The following is a 20,800-nucleotide window of genomic DNA, read 5'->3' as shown; positions in this document are numbered from 1 at the left end:
CTTCTGAGCAGTTTTTTAGCACTGATTAATGAATAAGAATTTACTGTGGTTGTGCGGGGAAAGCATGTGCGTGAGTTCTTCCTTTTTTTTTTTTCTTGGACTGAGAACTAAGTGCTTACTGCAACTCCAAGGTGAATTATATTTCTAGAGGAAGATGGGGTTGTATGTATGTGTTTAGACATGTTTAATCTCTGTATTTGATCTGACCAGTAATTAAATGGCCAAACACACTGCCTGTTTACTCTGCATCGGAGGCTGCTGGCTCTGTTCCTTCCCTGTCATTAATGCAAACCCAGACCTCATTGGTAGTGAACATGTGAAACATCTGTCTGTCCTCCTGTGATCAATAGTGTCCCTTCAGAGGTTCAGCTTTTGGAAGCAGTTCCATAAAATACCGGTTATTTTTATTTGGATTTGATAAATTTAATTACTTGGAGCAATTAATTATTTATTTATTTTGTATTGATTGCACTCCAAGGCGTTCTGACATCAATCTCATGGAGATCAGCACACCCTTATTAGGTGGGAAAGTTTATGTTCCCAGATCTGAACATCCCATGGATTAGTTAGCTGAGATGTGCTTGTTGCTTCTGCTAGCAATTTTTCATTAGTGAAGTTGTATGTTTTGCACTCTACGAGAGAGTGGGCGAGAGTAATTTCCACGGGGAGTCTGACAGAGGTGTGGAAGGGAAGCAGTCATCTCATTTCTGTGAATAAAAGTTATGAAGAAATGATGCAGGCTGGATCAAATTAATGTTGTGGCATTGCCATCTATTTGTTGTATTAATGTGTCCTTTAATTAGGACCAAGAGAGTGCTGGTGCATTTCCTGATCAAACTCCTGTCTGTAGAGAATGAAATAAGATGAAAATATTGGTGTATCTATTTTTAAAGAGAACTGCAAAGGATACAAAATCTTAAATGAACTCGAGAAGGTGAATCCAACATGTCTCTTCCTCCATTCTCGTTCTAGCTAAACCAAAAGGCGCTTAATGTTAAATTGCTGAAAGAAAATGCATCCATCACCTTTTTTGTGGAGGTCATTGGTGTGGGAGAGTATCTGGACCAAAGCCTTAGTAGGTTCTTGGGTATGAGGAGAGCACTCTGGGTGCAGGATTGGGGTCTTTAAAATAATTTTCAGTTCCGGAAAGGACAGGCTGTGTTGCTGCTTCTGTTCAATCATCAAGTACCAAACAGTGTCCATGCAGTATGAGGCCTCAGGGACCTTTGTCAGTTCTGGATTTGAGAAGCTTTTACTACCTTTGTGTGCCCACAGAGACACAGTCCAGGGTGCCATTCATCAGCCAGTGTTATTGTGTGTAACTTGTGCAGAGCTCCATATATATCACTTTTTTCTTTCATTAGTGTAACCAATATAATGATCAGACTGTAATTAGTCACTGTGGTTGTTTGTGTAAGTGTAGATTCAGTTAAATTATTTAACAGAAAAGCAACATCAATTTGAGACTAGATGCATGTTTTGCTACACTTCCCTATGTCTGATCTGAAGTGTACACAATGTTCTTGTACTATGGGAGAGTCTCCTTGGAATTCCCCCTCCTGTGGCCTGTCTTAGGGCCCTCCCTGCAGTCATAGCACACACTTCCGTGCTCTTGATTTATTTCAGTCAGATGCAGCTCAGAGGCGACAGCCATTTCCATTTTCTGCAGCCACCTCTATAGGGCAGGACTATCTGGGAATCTGCAGATCTGCCTAAAGTAAACTACTGTAGTGTCATTCTGGCAATGTGCTTTTAGCATAAAATACCCCCCAGTAAAAATGTCCTGTGCAGTTCTTTCTTCTGCACCATCTATTTTCTTACTTTTTTCCTACACAAACACTTTCTGTAGTCCTTTTGCATTTGTTTTATAGGCTTGCACTATTTTTAAAGCAAAGGGTATTTTAAGGACAAAGAGTCTCAGGACTGGTAAGTGGCAGATAATACTTTGCTTGCCAGAGGATGTCCACCTTCTAAATGGCATGCAGTCCTGGCAGGGTGTGAATTCCTCTTGTCTTCTCAAGTGTCTTGTTTCTTGTCACAGCCTGTGTGTCAAATGGGGAGAAAGCTGGTGCTTTCCAGGTTCTCAGCCATCATTGTGTGGATGCCAAGCAACCCTAATTTTAGGCCACTTGTGCTGTGTCAAAGTAATCTGTATCCCCTTTCTAGGGGAGAAGGTATAAAAACCTTGAAGACCCTTTTGCCTGCAGTTGTGAAAACCCCTCATGCTGAGATATTGATGCTCCAGGACCTTTGGTTCCTTTAGGAAATCTCTCTTAGATTTGCCCCTTGAATCAGTGCTACAGGTGGATAATGAGGCATTAATGTTTACAGGATCAGTGAGCTGCTTCTTTGCCATATGCCTAGGTGTGCTGTGCTTCTCTGGTGTCTGTTGGCCTCCCTCATCTTGACAAAGCTTTTGCTAGGTATATTCCTGTAAAACTGGTTTAATTTACTAGGAGGATGCAAATACAGAATTTATATTTTTACACAACTGATTTGGGAATTTGTGAGGTATGTCTAACCACAGTCCAAAAAAACCTTAAATAACCATTTACATAAGTTACTATAGAAATATTTTCTTTTTAAAAGATTGGTTTATTTAGCATTAAGCCTCACTGATAGAACAAGTTGATGGTATGTGCCACCCCAGAGAGATGGCTGTGTGTTTAATGTCTTCCATAGCACAAGAGAGCTCGCATAGTGGTATTACTCCTTATTTTCACCTGTGCAAAATCTTAATGTGGCAGATCAGCAGGCGCAGACAGAAGACACACAGTCCATAGCTGTAAGCTAGGGCTGAGTGAAGCATGTATGTTCATTGAGACAGAGAATACTTGTGCAATTTCACACTTTCCTAGTTTTTGCATATATCCATTGCACTTGCCCATCCACCTTCCACTGTAGCACTTCTGTTCCAAGCAGTGAAGCACTTCAGAATTTCAGAAATGTGCAGATTCATATCTGAAATTGGACTTTTCAGCTGGGGTTTTTCAAATTTCAGAGCTCTAAGACTGAAGTACTTAATATGGTTCTTTCCTTCCTTGAGTCTTAAAACTACAGGAGTGGAGGCTCTCTGCTCATGCAGAGTAGAGCCATGCAGCCCAGGAAAGTTTGACCTTCAGGCAGAAAATGCAAAAACCATTATTCATCTGAAACTTTAACACTCCTTCCTGGAAATCCACTAAACCATACAGTACTCTAAAGATATCCACGAAGAAAGTGCCTAATGAGAAAGTTTTTTTGCTGCTGAAATCCACAAAGAAGGTGGTTTTCAATGTCAGTGAGCTGTATTATAATGCTGAACAATACTGGTGCTGGTGCATAAAACCACAGTTTACAACTGTACAGACACAGGTCAGATGTGTGGAGATTTTAGGATTAACGTTTTTTTGGACAGTCATATTGTTTACGGTTGAGGAAGGCTGATTTTAGGGAGAAGTTTACCTTAAAATTGAACTAAAAGGAAGTGCAGCATCAGGGAGGGTGCATGTGAAATAATCAAATAACCACTGATTAATTTTAAAAACCTTGTATTTTGGTGATAGACCAAACAAAAGATTTCAGCATAAAAGATTATTTTTTTGGGAAGAGTGGGAAGTTGGGAGCATTTATGAAGAAAGTGATGAATTGACATGTAAGATGACCACACAGATACAATCACTCATGAGCCCTGGCTGAATCTGTAGATCCTGCAGACCTTTTCCATTCCTACTGCAGATCCCCATGACAGTCTCTACCTGCCAGGTGGTGATGCTGTGAGACATAATGGGACTGTGTTGAAAGCTCTGCTGTTACTTAGACTTCATTACTCTACTAAAATAGATTCAAATACATTTACAACTATGCTTAAAAGTATTAGCATAAATCATGCAAACTGAATGACACACAAAAATAAATGAACCAAGTCTGTTTGGGGAGACTATATCTTCAGTTATTTCTTATCCTGTTTGTTCATTTAATGAATTTTGCCAATTAGCAATTAATTTGCAGTAAGTCTCCTAGTCATTAGTGTGAATTAGCAAGGTTTTGTTGGCGGATTGCCTCGAACATTAAATAAAAATCCTGTATCATGCAAAACCTCAAGGGTACTCCGTGGTTAGAAATTGAACTGCAGAGGGTCTGCCCCAGTCTCAGCCCCTGTTGTGAAGGTGTGGTGGGTGCTCTGTTATGATCTCTATGAACTGCATGACCCAACTCTGCAGCAATGTCCTGCTCCTTCAGGGGAGAGCAGAGCAGGTCAGTGCCTTGTATTCCATGCCTCCCCGGCCAAGTGCATTCCAGCAGAGGCTGTGTATCCCAGGCTCCTGTCTGCATAGGTAGGCTCTGGTACTGTGGCTTTGTGGTGTTGACTCACACAATTTTCTGTAGCTCTTTATTTATTTTTCTCTTGGTACACGTAGTTCATGTGTTTAATGCAGGTTGTTTATAGCAAGGACAAAGGATTACAGTCCTTAAATCAAAAGTGATGTTGGTGTAATTATAAGCACAGGCTGGTGTTGCAAAGAGGGCTGTAGGGAGAGGCTGTCAAAGGAGAAGAGCATCCAAAATATAGTAACCTCAAAAATCCCAGCTAATCAGTTTTCTGACGGGAGCAATCTGTTTCCCAGGTATTATTATTATATGGGGACTTAAAAGATAATAAATAACAATAATAGTCTACTATGAGGAAGGAAAGAAAAGGGCAAATGCCATTCACCTCGGAAGCTGTGGCTGCTCACTGGAGTTCTCCAAGGAACATAATTTTCTTCAGCCCCTGTGGAGGCCTCCATCCATGACACCACCAAGAACATCCCAGGAGCTGTGTTGTAAGCAACGAGATTGCCCCAAGGGGTGTCTTCATTAGTGCAGAGATATGGCCCACAGAAACCACATATCCCAGTGTACACATCACAAGGCACAGAGCTCTTCTCTGGGCTGCTGTCTGGGACTTGTGGCCCCTGCAGATTGCCTCATTCTTTTGGAATGAGGGCAAGTGAGCAGCACTTGCAGCAGCTATGCTGCTTCTCTGGATATCAACTTGAAAGACCTAAACAAAGAAGGGCTTCCTGAAGTAAGCCTGGTCTTATCAGAGCTGTACAGCATGTAGACTTCTCTCTTGCAACAAGGCAGCCCAGCTAACGGACCCTGGCTAACAGATTATCAGCAGCGTTTGAGTAATAGACTGCTCATTTAGTTTTAATACATTTTGCATAGAGAGCAATCAGCCTTCATCAGTCTTAGAGATGAATTGGCTTAGCCAGCTAAATTCTAAAGATATTAGTCCGACAGCAGCCACATAAATCATAACATTTTCTTAATGATGGTAAAATTAAAATATACTCTTGCTTTGAGAAACCAATGAAGCCTTCCTGTTTGCAGGCCAGATCCTCCTGCCTGAATTAAAAGGAAGCTTAATTGATGTGGTTTTAAACTAAACTCACAGCCCCACTCTTCCTCAGCATCTCTAGTTTTCCTTTCTTTGAAGTTAAATTAATTTGTCCTGCCTCTCACTGCTCCATCCTCTAATCTTCAGGAGTGTCAGTGAAGACCAGAGTCCTGTGGGACATCACAGTTGAAGGTTTTGTCGGGTTAATTGTTTGTGTTGCCAGTAGTTCGTTGAGTTAGTGGAGGCTTCTCAGGAAAAAAGCTTGTGCTCTTCCTCTAACCAGCAAACCAAGACCTCCTGTCTGTCTGCCTAGCCTAGCCAAAGATGAACTTTTCCTGTCTCTTGTCCTTGTTCCTGAAGCTGGCTTGGTGCCCTGCATGCTTTTGCCAGAAGGGAAATTAACAGAAGGGAATCCTGCCTTTGGCTAAAAAGACACTGATGTCTGGTGTTGAGGCAGGGGTGAAGACAGACTCTCAGGGCTGTGGTAATCACACAAGTATTGTGTGTCCAGAGCTCTTCAGTGAGGAGATGCTGGACTCTTTGTGTCCCCCAAGTAAAGAGTAGTATCTTCTGACTAGGTCAGCCCATACATCCCTCAGCTGAGGCAAAGCTGTGTTTGTCACCCATTTAAATGTTCTGTATGACTCCTTATGGGGCAGAACAGTTCTTTGGGCTGAATCCTCTTGCCTTCAGGAATGTCTTCCCCATGTTTTAGACTGACCATTCAGTCTTCTGCAAAGCTGTGTGAAGTGACCTTTCCTTCCTTGGCATCCTGCTGCTAGCTGCATGGCACCCACCAAATAAACAGAACATGTCTTGTCCCAGTCCTCTGAGCTGCCTTATCTCAGGGTTCTACCCCGTCCTTTTCAGCAGAGCCAGTGCAGGTAGTCTGTGCAGCAGACGTTCTGGGAAAACCTATTTTAGTGAGGTTCTGCTCAAGTTGAGACTCTGGGCTGAAGACTTGACTGAAATTACAAGTTTGAAAGAAGCATGAAATTCACTGTTGTGTGGAAACCCCAGCTCTAAGCCAAAGCCCTTTGGGGTTAAAAAAACAAGGCAGAGGCATCCTACAGTCCTTACCTGTGCTATCTGTTTGCATGAAGGTGGGTTTTTGTTTTTTTCTCTAGCGCTTCTGTTGGATTCTCTAGGTCAGGTGGGTTTTTTAGAAATCCTACCCTGATAGTCGTATTGGTGGTTTGTGGGAGTCTTTCTTGTGGTGGTCGTAGCTGTCAAAAAGGACCAGGTGCTTCTCAGCATATACTGTGAAAGCCCCATTCTTCTGGGGTGCTCTGTGGCATCCGCACTGGTTTCTTGGCTGAAGTGATGTCATAGAGAAGGCAGGATTTCCCACAGGTCCTACAGTGGTGGTGTGGAGCAGCTGATGGGACATACCCAGCCATAGCTGAGTTAAGGTTAGAGCTCTCACCAGCTGGGTATGTGTGTGCAGTGCTCCTGCATGCAGAAGAATTAAGAAGTTCCAGATGGAGCCTCCTGTCATTTTTATGTTGGGGCAGTGAACACTGGAAGCAATGGGTCTAATCTGGGAGGCTGATGTTGGGCTCTCTGTTTTGGGCAACCTCCGTCTGTGACTTAAGGGGGAAGTAAGGTGACCACCAGTGAGCTCACCTGAGAGGCCAGTTTGAAGGTGGAGTGAATAATGTTTCTTCCTTCAGCTCATTCCCAGCTGTGTTGCAGACTCATGGTTGGTTTGGCCAAGGTTTGGTTGGTAAGTGGTGTGTGCAGGATGACTGCAGGATGCTCTTACCTCCTGGCTGCTCAGTGGCCTGCTGGGCAGGAGGCAACAGGGGTTGGTGATTGGGATCCCCAGGCTGAGGTGTGAGCTCACCTTTCCAGGGTTGGCTATGGAGGGGCAGCCTGTGCCTGTGTGCAGAAGGGTGTTTGACAATGCCATGTTGAGAATCATTTCTTTCCTGGTGTGTCTTCTAGCATAGCTGAGTGCTTTCATTTTTTCTTGGATATATCCACAGGGCTTGGAAACCTGTTCTCCCTGCCATATTGTGCCAGCTGCGTTTGTGCTGCTGGTAATCTAATAAATGCTTGGTCTGAGCAGCTAGCACTCCTGCTAGAGCCCAAATGAATGCAGAGGAAGGACCCTGCTAAGTGTGTGCATTCTTCCTCTCCTGGCCAGCTCTGATTCCCTTTCATAGCTCACATCTGATGCTTCCTCTCTCACCTAGCCCCTTAGCTCCGATGTAAATGTGTGTGCACACTTCCGCCAGTCAAGTAACTGTGCTCTCTCTGTCTCTCCCCTTTGTTACAAAGCCTGCTCTGTAAATGAATCCCACAGGTCTGGGGCTCAGCAGGTAAAAGGAGAAGTGAGTCTGTTAGCGCATGAGTCTAATCAGGCCGGCTAAAGCGAATAAAGTAGGGCAGCATTGCACATTAGCCGCTGTGTAAATGAGCCCTTTGATGGGCTGGGCACCGCAGGAGAGGGTTTGAAGCCAAGAAGAACTTTTGTTGTTAATTCAGTGACACATGGAAACTGTAAAACAGCGTGTCTTGCACACACACGAGAGGGAAAATAAAAGCCCTCACGACCGGGCTTTTCAATACCTGCCCTCGGACCTAGTCTGAAAACTTTCAGCCCCTGTCTCCCTCTCTTACCACTTGATTTTCCTTTCTCTCCCTTTCTTTTTTTGTTCCCCCTGCACTATAAAAAGAAAAGCTCTCTTGCCTTTTGAACTAGACGGCTGTGAGTGAGGGCTATCTCTGAGCTGTGTGGCTCTGTTACCTTTGTGTTCCAGATGAAACTGCCGAGCTCGGTGGGACAGAAGAAGATTAAAGCCCTGGAGCAGATGCTGATGGAACTCGGAGTAGGTGAGTAAAGGGGGCACGCGAGAGAGAAAGAGACACACAGAGCTAGCCTTTGTTCTCGAGATGGGCTATTTTTTCCCCTAGTAATACAGCCAGTTTCTTGAATAACAGTATGTGAATGGTTTTTAAAATATTTTATATGTTTAAAAAAAAAAAAAAGAGAGAGGGTAAAAGCCAGAACAAGATGCACAGGGTTTTTTTTTTTTTTTCCTCCCAGTAGAAAAAGCTTTTAAAAGAGCCTTTGTTTCTCTCTTGTTTGGGCCTTTTAAACCATCAAGAGAGGCAGCACAGTATTAGGAAGGCAAATCTCAGCCTTGCCGGGAGAGGTACTTCTAAGTGTGCTAGTGACCATGGCATGCGCATTGTTCAGGGCTGCCCTGTCTTGCTTTTAAGCTTCATTTCCTCTTAATTTACTGCTCACGGTGGCAAGTCCAAAATGCATCTGGGACTGTTCATCCCCCCTTTATAGGTTGCATGCTGTGTGAAAATCTGGAGCATCTCTGCTGAAAGGCGAGTAAACACACATCCCTCACTCTTGAACTCGAGTGTCTTAGCAGCAGAAAGAAGGGTTCACTTAAAATGTACAATATCTGCTCGTGGCTAGAGGGGGAGAAGTGCAGCCCATGGCCAGCGGCTGCTCTCCATGCAGTGGGGACAGTTTGCAGGTATCACAGGTCCCAGCATGCAGTGTCTCTTGATTAGACACCTGATGATCCCCTTCCCCCCCCACCACTGTGGCTGGAGAGATATTTAAAAGTAAGAAAAGAGAAAAATGGAAGCCTTATTAATGATTTACAAGAGATTACTGTGCCTGTTCCCAGCACTGACTTTTGTTAAGTCTTGTTAGTTTTTTGGGCCAACTGGTTTATGGCTTGATATGTTGTTGGAGATTGTGTCATTCTGAAGGCCTCCTGTGGCTGGTGAAAGTGGCTCAGCCAGGGTGGTTTTCCCTTTCTGCTGTAAAACTGTTTGTGCTTGCTAGGGAAGCCTTGGGGAAGGATGTGAGTGTTCCTTGGAGCTCACTTTCCGTGAGGGTAAGGAGAGGTTCCTGACTCCCCACTCTTGCCTCACAGAACACACATATCTTGAGGGTTTCCTGGTGCTCCTGCCCTGCTGTGCCTTGGAGTGCAGAACCACACCTAGGCTATGTGGGGATGAACACAGTGCCAGCAGGAAGGGGTCATGTGGGCAGCCCTGCAGACAGGGGCCTCTGCTGTATATCAGGGCAAACATGCAGAGCTTCGTCCTTTCCTTCTGCAGAACTTGAAGCTCTTTCTGGCTCTGTGTGTGTGCATGGTGGGGTGCAGCAGAATGCTAGGTGTGAGGAGGTGATCTGCCAGTTCCTGCTACAAACAGGTCTGTAACACAGCAGCAGAGCAGTTCTCTGCCTTGGACCTACCCTGGGAGGAGCAATAAGAGAGGCAAGGGAGCTCAGCCTGTCCACCCCTTGTTGGTGATGGCGTAGGGAATAGCAGGAGCTCTTCCATCCTCTGCAGCAGTGTGGATCCAATTTCTATGTCAGAGCTCCCTTCATGTGTCTGGTGGATAGCAAGGTTCAGTCATCTGGTCTTCCATCATCCTTCAGTTGCTGAGTCCTGAACTTTGCAGATTCACCCTTAGTCATTGGCCAGAACCAAAAGACAGCCTGAAAAATCAGGTCTGCAACCCTTAGGGATACCTAGTGCTACTGATCTTTGTGATTGGAGCAAAGCTCCTGGTGTATCTTTGTGGGAATGTAAGAGCAGCCAAGACCTTTATAGGGATTTTTCATTATAGGGTTGTAGGTCTGGGTGTTTAACAGGGGGTGTTTTTCTCTCTAGATCTCAACCCTATGCCTACAGAGGAGATTGTGCAGATGTTCAACGAGCTGCGGAGTGACCTGGTGCTGCTGTACGAGCTGAAACAAGCCTTTGCCAACTGCGAGTACGAGCTGCAGATGTTACGGCACCGCTACGAGGCCCTGGCCAAAGCTGGGAGCATCGGCCCCCTCAGCGTGGAAGGTGCCCATCCAGATGGCCAGACAGGGCTTGGCATCGAGGAGGGCAAGGGAGATACCAAGGACCAGATCATTGATGTAGTAGGAGCACCACTGACCCCCAACTCGGTGAGAAGGAAGGTCGGGGGGGCAGAACAGGGCGCACTCAGGTCTCCGACGCAGATGCCCTGACAAGCGCTGGGGATGCTGCCCTGCTCTCCCTTCAGGCATGCGCGTCCAAGGGAGCAGAACACGCCTGTTCCCCCCAAGTCCCAGTGCTGCTCTCTGGGCTTGTCTCCTGTGCTGGACAGTGTTCTTGGTGCTACAGGTGGGATCAGCAGGGCTTTCTACATCCTGCATGCAGGCAGATGGCTTGGCGTGGGTGCCACCGTGGACCAAAGCAGCGAGGCTTTGGCTGATGAGAGCTTGTTCTAAGGCAGCAACAGTACAGCTGCAGGCCTGAGGCATTTTCCTTCCAAAGGCAGCCCCGTAAGGGTTGCTCAGCAGAGGGAAGCAAGTGGGGAAAGCGGTCTTGAGGTGATGAAACATGACCTGCCCAGGACCCTGGAGTCAAGCAGTAGCCCTGCCTGGAGCAGGAGGCTTGGGAAGGAGAGAGGTGTTTGAAGAGCAAAGCAGGGTTTTTATACCCTACTTCCAGTGCCAAGAAAGAAAAGCCAGGCCTGGGGCTTCTTTCAGTGCGAGCCCTGTGGCAATGCCCTGTGCGTGTACCTCTGCAGGATTCGAATCACCGGCCTCTCCTCCCTGCCTCCAGGAGGGCAGGCTGCCCAGCCCCTCACCACTGCCTCAGGGCCAGGGGTAAGCCTGGGGATCAGCTGAGGCTGCTTTCCCTTCTGTGCAGTCCCCTGGCACAGCTGAGCTGAACTGCCTGATGAAAGCTGCCCATCTCCACACCGTGGCATCCCTGACGCCTCAGACACACTGCCCCTGGTAGCGGCACAGACCTTTACTTTCTAAAATGTATAATGTATTGCAGGATATTGAGAACATCTTACCTGTCAACGGCAGAGGCGACACGTTAACCTGGACTTGAGTAATGTCCTATTTGATTGTGACAATGTTGAGTCGTAAGGAAGAGTTCCACTGAGACAGGTTCATGTTTGTAAAGGAGTCTTCTGAATTATTATTTTTTTTTCCTACTGCATTCAATCTGGAATCTCACCCCTCCCTCCCTGCGGTCCGGAGTGTCCTGGTTTGCAAACTTTTTGGGCTGATTTACAGCACACTTAGTCTCACTTGAGACTTGGCTTGTTGGGAAGGTGGGAGAGGTGGTGGTGGTGGCCATGACTGCAGGATGAGGGAGCCCATGCGTGTGTTTCTGACCACATTGTTCCTCAGTGCCACCTCCTGAAATTGGAAACAAAGGCGTGGGCCCAGGCAGCACAGAGAGGGTTAAACTGACCTGGCCTCTGACATATTTGAAAGAAATATAATCAAGTTAATTCACTGCAAGGCAAATTCAGTACCTAAAGGGCCCCCATGTTAAATACAGCACTGACCTTTACCGGCTGATTACACAAAGACGACACAATTAGATTAGTCCAAGACAAAAGGTCAAGCACATTCACACTGTGACCATTTTTTGCTACCTTTTGAGGGGGGGAAAAATTACATCCCAGCTGGAGGGGTATTTTGGAGAGGAGGAGAATGGGGCTGCTCTACCATGTTCTACCTGGTTCAGATATGTTTGGAGAGTCAGGCAGGGCCTGGCACTATGCTTGCCCTGAACCTTTCTTGCGGTTGTTGGGCAATGTGGTGGTGGGAGAGATCAACACCCTGCAGCCCACAACCAGCTTTTCCAAGGACAGGCTGAGCTGAGTAGAGCCCATGTCCTGGTGATGCTCCCTGCCCTGCCCGGAGCTAGCAGAAGCAGCTCTGGTGCCTCTTGTCCAGCATCATGCCTGAAATTTGCCTCTGGAAGATCGGTGAGCTCGGTCAGCGCTGAGATGAGGGATGGCTGGTGGGCTGCATGCATGTGTCCCCAGCCTGCACAGCAATGGCCCCAAGGTGTCCCAGGCCCTGGTGGGGACAGCACAGGAGTCAGCTGAAGACGCAGCCTGTGGAAGCATAGCACTTTGCTCCTGCCCCAGGGTGCTGGTAGCAGGGCAGTGCTTTGTGGTGGTCATTCCTTCCCTCACCTCCTGCAGCCATGGGTGCTTGGGGGTGACACCTGCCCTTGTCCTGCTGCAGCAGTTTAACCCTGCCACGCCAGCCTTGAACTCTGGAGTTCAAGTGTGTGCTTTGCCACTGAGCTGCTAGGGCCTTTGTGGGAATCATTTAATCTCCCTGCTTCAAACTCCTCTGAGTTGGAGAATCCCTTTGTGCTGTCTAGCACTGCCTGTCCATGGCACTCTACATGTTGGATTAAGCATGGATTTGTTCAGCCTCCAAAACAGCTGCTCCCCTGAAGCCAGATTTGTTTCCCTGGAGAGGTGTCTTGCCCCAGATGTTGGAGGGAGTGAGTGGCAAAGCCAGGAATAGGACTAGGAGTCCTGACTCCTGTGCCCTGCCTGGCATGCCTGGATTCCTTTCCAGGAACTGGAATGAATGGGCAAAGGCACACCAGGGTCTTTTGAGATAATGGTTTTGTCAGCAGCTGTCTGCCACCACCCCCCTTGTCCAGCGGTGGGGATGGGGGACGTGCCTGCCAGCTGTGTTAGCCAGGCTGGGAGAGGCATCTGTCTCAGAGCCCATGGGGCAGTGGGAAGCCTGGCACTGTCCTGCTCTGCTGTGTCCACCACTTCTCTCCTACCCTGGCTGCCTGTCTACCCTCTCCCAGGGGCTGCAGTGCCCATCACTGACCATTAAAGCCGAGCTGGGATCCCCCCAGTGCTGTTTGAGGCTGACCCTGGTAGGGACTTTACTCGGGGCCTTCGGGAGGTGAAAGGTGAGCCGAACTCGGAACAAATTAGTTCCAAGCAGAAGTTCAGCCAGTTACTCCAGATTGGATCCTTTGATTTCCGCAACTCAGACTCCACTCAGTGATCTGTAATGAGTGACTCTCAGAAATCCTCACATTGCAGCACTTTGTTCCTGAGCTCACAAGTCAGCCCATTAATGGGTAAAGGAAAGGACCTTGAGTCTAAGAAGTCTCGGGTTCAGAGTCAGAATTATTTGACTTTTAAGCTTCCTTTATCTGAACTCCTGCTGACTTCTTGTTTTCTGAGCCTGTTTGAAAGCTAGAAGTTACATTGTTAAGATCAAACATTCTCTCTTTCCAGATGGAGTTACAATATCTGTCTTTTATATATATATATTTTAATATATATAGTGTATATATACCAGGGTGTATATATATTCTTCTCTTTTTTTTAATCGTTCTTTCCATTAAAAGAAACTAGACTTGTAAGCTCTTGTAAATTATAATGTAAAACATTTTTTTTAACCAGACAGTTCCCAATTTTGCCCGAGGCAACTGGAATAGCTGTGCCACGGAAGGCAATAGGAAGGTGATTAATATGAATTTGTGACATATTTGAAAGATGGGTCTTTTGCCATATAAAGATTATCAAACACATGTGCTCTTCCCCATTAATTCCGCAGCCCTCCCAGGAAAGCCACAAAGCCCAGCTCCTTTGTTTCCAGGGTGGGTTTTGTTTTTTTAAATGTACCTTTCGGTCCCCTTGATTACCCTGTATTTGATTTTTATAGGGCATCTGCTCACTCTGCTGTGTGGGTTCTCTGGCCCTTTTATTTCCCCGTTAATCGGATCCCGCGAAGGCAGCGGTGCCAGGGCCTCTGACGAAATCCGTGTGTGTGTTGTATTTAACTTTTAGCCGTGCAAATTCCATGCTCTGTTTGCCGTCTGCCCGGCGGGAACTGGGGGCCGCTTCCCGCCAGGGGAGGCAGCGGGGCCTCCCACGACGTGCTCTGCCGCCGGGAGCAGACGCGTGCAGGGCCGGCAGGAGCAGGGATGGGCAGACCTGGCTCATTCCGGAGAGCAGCTCCATGCTGCCTTTTCCATCCCCTGGGTGCTTGCCGGCTGGGGCAGTGGCTCTGCAGGCCTGTGGGGACAGGGGAGGGCTGCGGGGCTGGGCATAGCAGGGACCTGACTGCAGTCACTGTGCCCAGTGCAGCGCTGGCTTCTGCTCCTGCCACTGTTCCTGGTTTTCCTTTTCCTTCCTGTCTCCCTCTTGGAGCAGAGAAAGTGAAGGGAGTTGGCCTCCAGCTTCTTCTCTGTCGAGAAGGTGAAGAAGCTGTGAGCAGCCTAAGCAGGATGAGGTGCAGGGGCAGTGCTGGCTGTCCCAGAGCCCCTAGGGACAGCTGACTCCTTGCAGCCGTGGGGCAGGACAGGGGCCTTGCATGGGGCTGTCTCACTTCTGTCCCAGGTCCCAGGCAGGCTGGGTGCTACTGACCCTATTGGGAGCCACTGGCCACCAGTGGCTGTCCTTAAACCCATCTGCCTCTGTCACCAGGTGACAGCTAGAGTTGCTGCAGCCCCTGTTGCCTTTGGGGCTACCGTGTCCTGCTCCAGGCTGCTCCTGTGCTGCCCACACCACGCTGGAGAGCTCCTTCCAGCATCCCGCGTGCCCAGCCCTTGTGTAGCTACTCTCTTCCAGGAACTCTAGCACACCTGACACCTGCAAGTGCTGCCTTGGTGGGTAACGGGCTGCCCTGCTGGAAACTCGTGTTGTCCCCAGCACTCACTGGTCAAGACAGTTCCTTCTCCTGCTGCCCTGCCCAAGGTTTCAGTCTGTGGTGGGAGGAGCTCCTGGTCCCTGTGTCTCATGTTTTGCAGGCCCTTGGAGGGGCTGAGGCATCGCAATGGGAGTTTGGGTTCATGTGCTGCCTGCCGTGGGCACTGGTGGCCCTGGCTGCATACCCCACTCTTGGCTGCTGCCCACCTGCCCACCCTGCATCCCCTGCACCTGCCTTTCAAGTGTAGCCGGCCATCGATCCACCGTGACAATGTCCTCTGAGTCACATTCTTGCCTGCAGGAGTAGAGGGCAAAGGCCAAGTTCTTAGTTTTCATAAAAAACTAATTAGATGACTCCATCGAAAATGGGTCAATAAAGCCGATCAGGGGCTGCACAGAGGGAACTGGTGAAACCCCAGTGACTTTGCATGGAGCAAGTAGGCTGGACTGCCCCTTTGCTCTGGGAGCTGCCCACTTGGTGCTAGCTAGATACCTGTGTCCCTGTCACCCAGTGGCACTGTGGTGCAGGGCAGGTTCCTTGGGCACCTGTGTGTAGTGGTGGCTCCTGCACCCCACAGTGCTGTGCTGGCTCTGCTGGCTGGAGCAGAGCAGGTGCCCCAGTGCCCAGAGCAGAGCCACGCTGGCTCCGTTCTGTAGCTGAGATGCTCCAAGTACGGTGGCAGCTGTGTGGGTATGGTGTGCCAGGCTGCAGGGCGGGAGGGATGTGGTGGTGGCTGTCACCTTGCACTGGGCAGAAAACTGTGGGGTGCACCCATGGATAAGGTCCAGCTGTGATGGGCTGGTGGAGCCTCAGGGTAGAGCTGCCTTGGGGCACAAGGAAACCCAAGGTGGTGGTGGGGCTGCTGCCCACCCACAGTGGCCACAATGGAGAGTGGGGCAGTGCTCCTAGCAGCCGGGAACCTTGACTGCCCTTTCCCAGCCAAACCCCCTGCCTTTTTTGGGGAGCATGGACATGCCATACCCCAGGGAGCACCCTGCTCCCACGTACCCAGGCGGCACACCCCTACCTCTGCCCCCATACAAACCTGCACATGCATGGGCACAGCCCGGGCTCCTTTACCCCCAAACTTTATTCATGTGGCACATTTACAGCAAGGATTGGAATAACTAGACAATGAAAATGCTGGGGTTGCATTATCGGTTGGTTTAACTGGAACACCACACACCATGCAGTCATGTACCGCCAAGTTCAGTGCCTGTATTGCCCTTCTGGCTGCCGTCACCGGCTTCGCTCCAGGCCATGCACGCACGGGCCCGGGGCTGCAGCCTCCCTGCAGGTCAGTGCCCGCATGAGGGCTCCATTCAGCAGGGCCCTGGGGCTGGGTGACACTGAGAGGACGTGTGCCCTCAGCCCGCCCCACGGCTCCCCCCAACCGCCCTGGCCAGCCGGGAGCCCACCCAGCCGGAGGGGATGTGCTCGGCAACTCTCTCAGGCAACAAGCCAGCTGCTGCTGAGCGTCCGTGGGGACCTGTGAGGGGCACGGCAGGTGGGCATGTGGGGGGCTGAGCCTCAGCTCGGAACCGAGGGAGGTTGGCGGGGAGCGCGCTCAGGGGCCTGGGGCAATTTGCAGCTCCCTTGCTCAGGTACCTGTGGGCCGGGGGCCAGCGCGCGCTGGCACGTCCACCACCGGACACGGACACGGTGCTGTGGCGGGCCTGTCCCCATGGAGCTGGAACGGATCGGCGGGGACGGGGCAGGGCTGGGCATCCCACCCAGCCCCGCAAGAGGCACGAGCAGACGGAATGGGGCGGGACGGGGCTCCATGCGGACACTGTCACCTCCCTCCTGCCGCCCGCCCGTCCGCTGGGCCCCTGCCCCACTGAAGGGAGCCCTCCGGGGCCCCGCAGCCCACGGTGGGGCTGCCAGGGGCTCTGCAGCGGAGAATACAGGCACTTCACCTTGAACATAAAGAGACGGATCGCGTTTGTCACATACAGGAGTCAGAGAGGGGTTAGTGTTGACTCAAAAAGGGGAAAAGGCGCTCAGGGGAGAGGCGGGGGTGGGGCTGGCGGGGAGGGCGAGGGGCCGTCTCGACACGCTGAGCCTCCGAGAGTGCTGCCCTAGTGCAGGCACACACTGGCATCGCTGCAGCAGCTGTCGAGGCCTGAAAACATAAAACCAGAGAAGAGAAAGAAGGGAAGGTGGGTACGGCCCATGCCAGGGTGGAGATGGGGGATGCTCTGGCTACGGGGCGGGAGAGGGAGGACGGGGTGGGATATGGAGGGAGGGACGGAAATCAGGAGCCAAAGAAAAAGAACGAACTACGAGTCTAAAATGTGGTGCAAGCGCCCTACGCGGCTGTCCGCTAGCATGGCATAATGTCCGGAGCAGCCCAGAGAGGGAGTCACATCAGGTCTACACAGATTTGCCTTCCCATATATACAACCTCTACTGGAGTTAACAGCTGAAATTGAGATTTTTTTTGTGTCGGTTCCTCTGGCCTCGGTTGCCGGTTTTTTTTTAATGCTGGAGCCCGTCCTCCCCGCCTCGCCGGCGCCGGGCGCATGCAGCCCTTGCCTGGCTTGCCTCGGGGATCAAAAGGGTTTGGAGGTCTGCTTGAAGATGAAGCCTCTATGGGCCAGTGTCTTCATGATGTTGGCAATGTTCTTGCAGTCGTCTAAGGAGAAAGCACAGAGATACTGGGTTAGAGGCAGGGTCCAAACAGGAGTTGTTGGAACAAGTTTCGAATCCCATGCTGGGCCTCTGTCCCCATCAGTCCAGGCACTCTGTCCCAAGGACCTTGCAGCAATGTGGAGCGATTGCAGAGTTCCCAGCTCCCGGCATCCCGCTATGACCCTGTGGTGTGCTGAGATGGATTCATGCCCAGGACCTGAAGGTCAGGGTCATCCATGCCCCGACCAGAGCCACCCCATGGTGCTGCCCTGTGCCCACCAACCAGAGGTGACAAGTGTCAAGTGGCCGGGATGGCAAGCCACAGCTACTTCTGGTGCCGGGCCTTGGCAGAGCAGCAAGATGGGAAGGGGGAAGGCTCTGGTGTTATTTACCTGGGACTAAACTCAGGCACCGTTTGCTAAAATAGAAGCTGGGCTTAAATTGATTCCTAGTGTCTATATTTCATGTTGAAAATTGGCTTGTAAATCCATGTTTTGATCTATGAGGGCCGTCTCCTTAAGAAAAAGCAAGAGTAAATGTGTAATTTCTCCCTTGACAGCACACGGCGCAGAGGCGATCCTTCTTCCCGCTCCCCTCCGTTTCGGGACAGCTCCACTCGTTCCGATTACCACTCTTTCTTCCTCGCCCCACGCCTTGATGTCTCCATTTCATTACCGCCCGCCCATTTATCAAGCTGTTACCGTAAGGGTGACTTTGCCCACTTGCGTGTGGCAGCGGGGCCCGGCTGACACGGGGAGAGGGTGCCCCGGGAGGGGGGTGCAGGCAAGGCCCCCCTCTCCCCACCGCTGCTGGATGGATGTTGTGGTGGAGGGAAGGCTGCATCATTACTGATGTGTAAATGATAAAGAAGCCTCCACATCCATCTCCCAACTGTAAATCCAGGGAGTGCTTTATAATCAAGCTACAGCGATAATAATGTGAAATTAGGTCTCTCTATCAACGGGAGGAGGCCTTTTAATCACAGCTTAAAGGGTGCAAACGCTGTTTATCATAATTGAACTGTATCCGGGCTAATTGTGGCCATATTTCACTGTCTAGGAGACAGCAGGCTGCCTGCTGACAGTGCCGCGTGCCGGATTGAGAGCCCCCGCAGCCGGGCAGCACTGCCCTGCTGCCGGGCACCTGCCTGCAGGGATGGGGCTGCCCGGCCTCCTGGATGCTCCCTGCCAGACCAGCAGCACTGCCCAGCCCTGCTGTGCCCAGTGACCCGCTGGCAAAGCCATCACCTGTCCCACTGTGTCTGTTGGAGGATCAGGACTTTCCCCATATGCAGCTCCCTGAGGGGCTGCCATGAGCTGCCGGGGACCATCCTGGCTGATGTTCAGCAGTGAGAGAAGTAACATCCCCATCAGAGCCACGTGCCTCCCGAATGTCCCCCCAGCCCCTTTCATGGCACCCCTTCCCCTCACTGGTGTGCCAGACAGGGGACAGCAGCTGGGCATGAGGACAGCCCAAGAAAGGAGGGGTGTCCCCAGCCCACTGGCTGGCACGGGGTCAGAGATGAGCCATCTCTCTGTGCCTTTGTCCTCTCTGCTGCCCAAGGTGACACTGATGGCTGTGTAAGGCCCCTGAAGGTGACAGGTGTCCTGCCCAGCCAAGCAACAATGCTCCTGCTGCTGTCATTTGTTCCCACTCAAGTGAGCCCCTCACTGTCCTTAGGATCCCCTGCTCTATCTCATCTCCCAGATAACTGAACCCCTTGGAAAGCCCTTAGCCTTGGAGCCACATACCAGTGGGATCTAACAGGGTAACACTGGCTCGAAAGCTGCGGAAACCGAGGTAAAAGGAGTTCAACTGTGGCCAAAGTACCCCCACCCAGCCAGCTCAGACCTGGTACTCCCAAAAAGTAACAGCAAAGCAAATCCTGGAGCTATGGCAGGTGAACAGTTTGGATGTGAAAGCACAGCCCCAGGCATTCCACTGCCAGCCTCACAGCCTGCAGCATTGCCCTGGGCTGGAGGGGGCACCGGGGCTTGACTATTGCTCCATGTTGCTGAGGGGAAACTGCACGAAGACCTGGGGAGCCACCAGACTGGCAGCAAGACCCCATGGCACCTCCTGGGACTCCCAGGCTGGTACCTGGGGACACCCTCTGGGACTGCTGTCTGCTTCCTGCACCCCATCATCCACCACCCCAAAACCCCAGTGTGCTCTGTTGCCAGATGCCAGTGCTGGGAGACACCCTGAACTCTGGGCTGCCACCCTGCAAAACTGGTGGGACCCTGTTGGGTCACTGCCACCCACATGCCCACGCCGCCAGCACTGTCCTTGCTGTCCCAGATGATGCCATGGGCCTTGGCAGTGAATGTGCCAAGCTCGTCATAAGTCATTTAGTGAGACTCATTCCAAATAAGCGCTAAGGTAAACACGCTTATTATAATTATCCATGTAAAAAAAAAATCAACAACAGCAGAACAACTTTCTAATATGCAATTACAGCCATCTATTGATTTTACAATGTAATCCGCTCCGATTGATTTAATAACACAATTATAGGCTGGCTCTCGGGATATTAGAGTGGGAGATTTTCATAAACTCCAAAGCAAAAAACTAAGCGGCTTTTAAAACAACACAGTCAGATGGCTGTTTGGGGAATTATTAGCAATATGAAATCCTCTAAATCTGGCCGTCATTACCTTGTGAAAGGAATTTCTATTACAAAAATGGCAATTGACAGCCTAAGAGAGCGCGACCGGGATTGCTCTGCTGCTTTTCAGTGCTTAATCCATTGCAAAGGTGACCAAGGGGTGGGGGACGAGCAGAGTCCGAGGCTGGCAGGAGGGCACAGGCAGCACTGCCCACCCTATTGCCCCCACCCAGCCCAGCTCTCCCTGGGGGACACATGGCTGTGATGGTGCTGCCCCAGTGCCCAGGCTGGCATCCACCAGTCTGTCCCATCTGGTGACCCTGCCTGGGGCTGGGGAGGCTGGCAGGTTGCGGAGCCCCCCAACTCGATCCTCATCCTGGCACACCTGGTGTGTCCCAGTCCCAGACACCTCCGGGGACCGCAGGGAGCCCACCTGTGTCCCAAGGCTGAGCAGGGCGATGGGGTGAAGGTGGTCCCCATCACGCTGATGGCCAGCGTGGCTCTGCACAGGCGTGCACACGCATGCGCACCCCCGCTCTCCTCCCGCTCACTCCCTCAATGTATTCCCGACTTTATGGGCACATTTTTCTTGTCAAGCTGACAGGGTTGCTAAGTGGATTTCTCCCTGATATGCGGACGGATTATCACATTACTCCAATGTCCTACACAAACATATTACTTTATATTCAATAGCCCTAATGAATATAAACTGCTTTTTCTTTTTTTT

General features: G+C 50.4%; 2 protein-coding genes across 5 annotated transcripts in view; one reads left to right on the top strand and one right to left on the bottom strand.

Moving 5' to 3' along the window:
• Positions 1 to 13,710, top strand: part of DMAP1 (DNA methyltransferase 1 associated protein 1) — a 31,537-nt gene extending 17,827 nt beyond the window's left edge. For 2 of the 3 annotated variants that reach the window (XM_085067776.1, XM_085067774.1), the window contains exons 10-11: positions 8,131 to 8,203; positions 10,021 to 13,710. In XM_085067776.1, the coding sequence (XP_084923902.1) occupies positions 8,131 to 8,203; positions 10,021 to 10,367 (420 nt within the window). In that variant the 3' untranslated portion in view covers positions 10,368 to 13,710. The remainder of the gene's footprint in view (positions 1 to 8,130; positions 8,204 to 10,020) is intronic. The other variant, XM_085067777.1, reaches the window with a different exon arrangement.
• Positions 13,711 to 15,903: 2,193 nt separating this feature from the next.
• The window catches only part of ERI3 (ERI1 exoribonuclease family member 3), a 129,762-nt gene continuing 124,865 nt past the window's right edge, over positions 15,904 to 20,800 (bottom strand). For both annotated transcript variants that reach the window (XM_085067779.1, XM_085067780.1), the window contains exon 8: positions 15,904 to 17,469. In XM_085067779.1, coding sequence (XP_084923905.1) covers positions 17,387 to 17,469 — 83 coding nt within the window. In that variant the 3' untranslated portion in view covers positions 15,904 to 17,386. The remainder of the gene's footprint in view (positions 17,470 to 20,800) is intronic.

The sequence above is a fragment of the Lichenostomus cassidix genome, chromosome 8 (genome assembly GCF_008360975.1).
Source record: "Lichenostomus cassidix isolate B80296 chromosome 8, HeHo_3.0, whole genome shotgun sequence".
NCBI classification, from domain to species: Eukaryota; Metazoa; Chordata; class Aves; order Passeriformes; family Meliphagidae; genus Lichenostomus; species Lichenostomus cassidix.
This window is presented reverse-complemented; position numbering and strand designations above follow the sequence as displayed.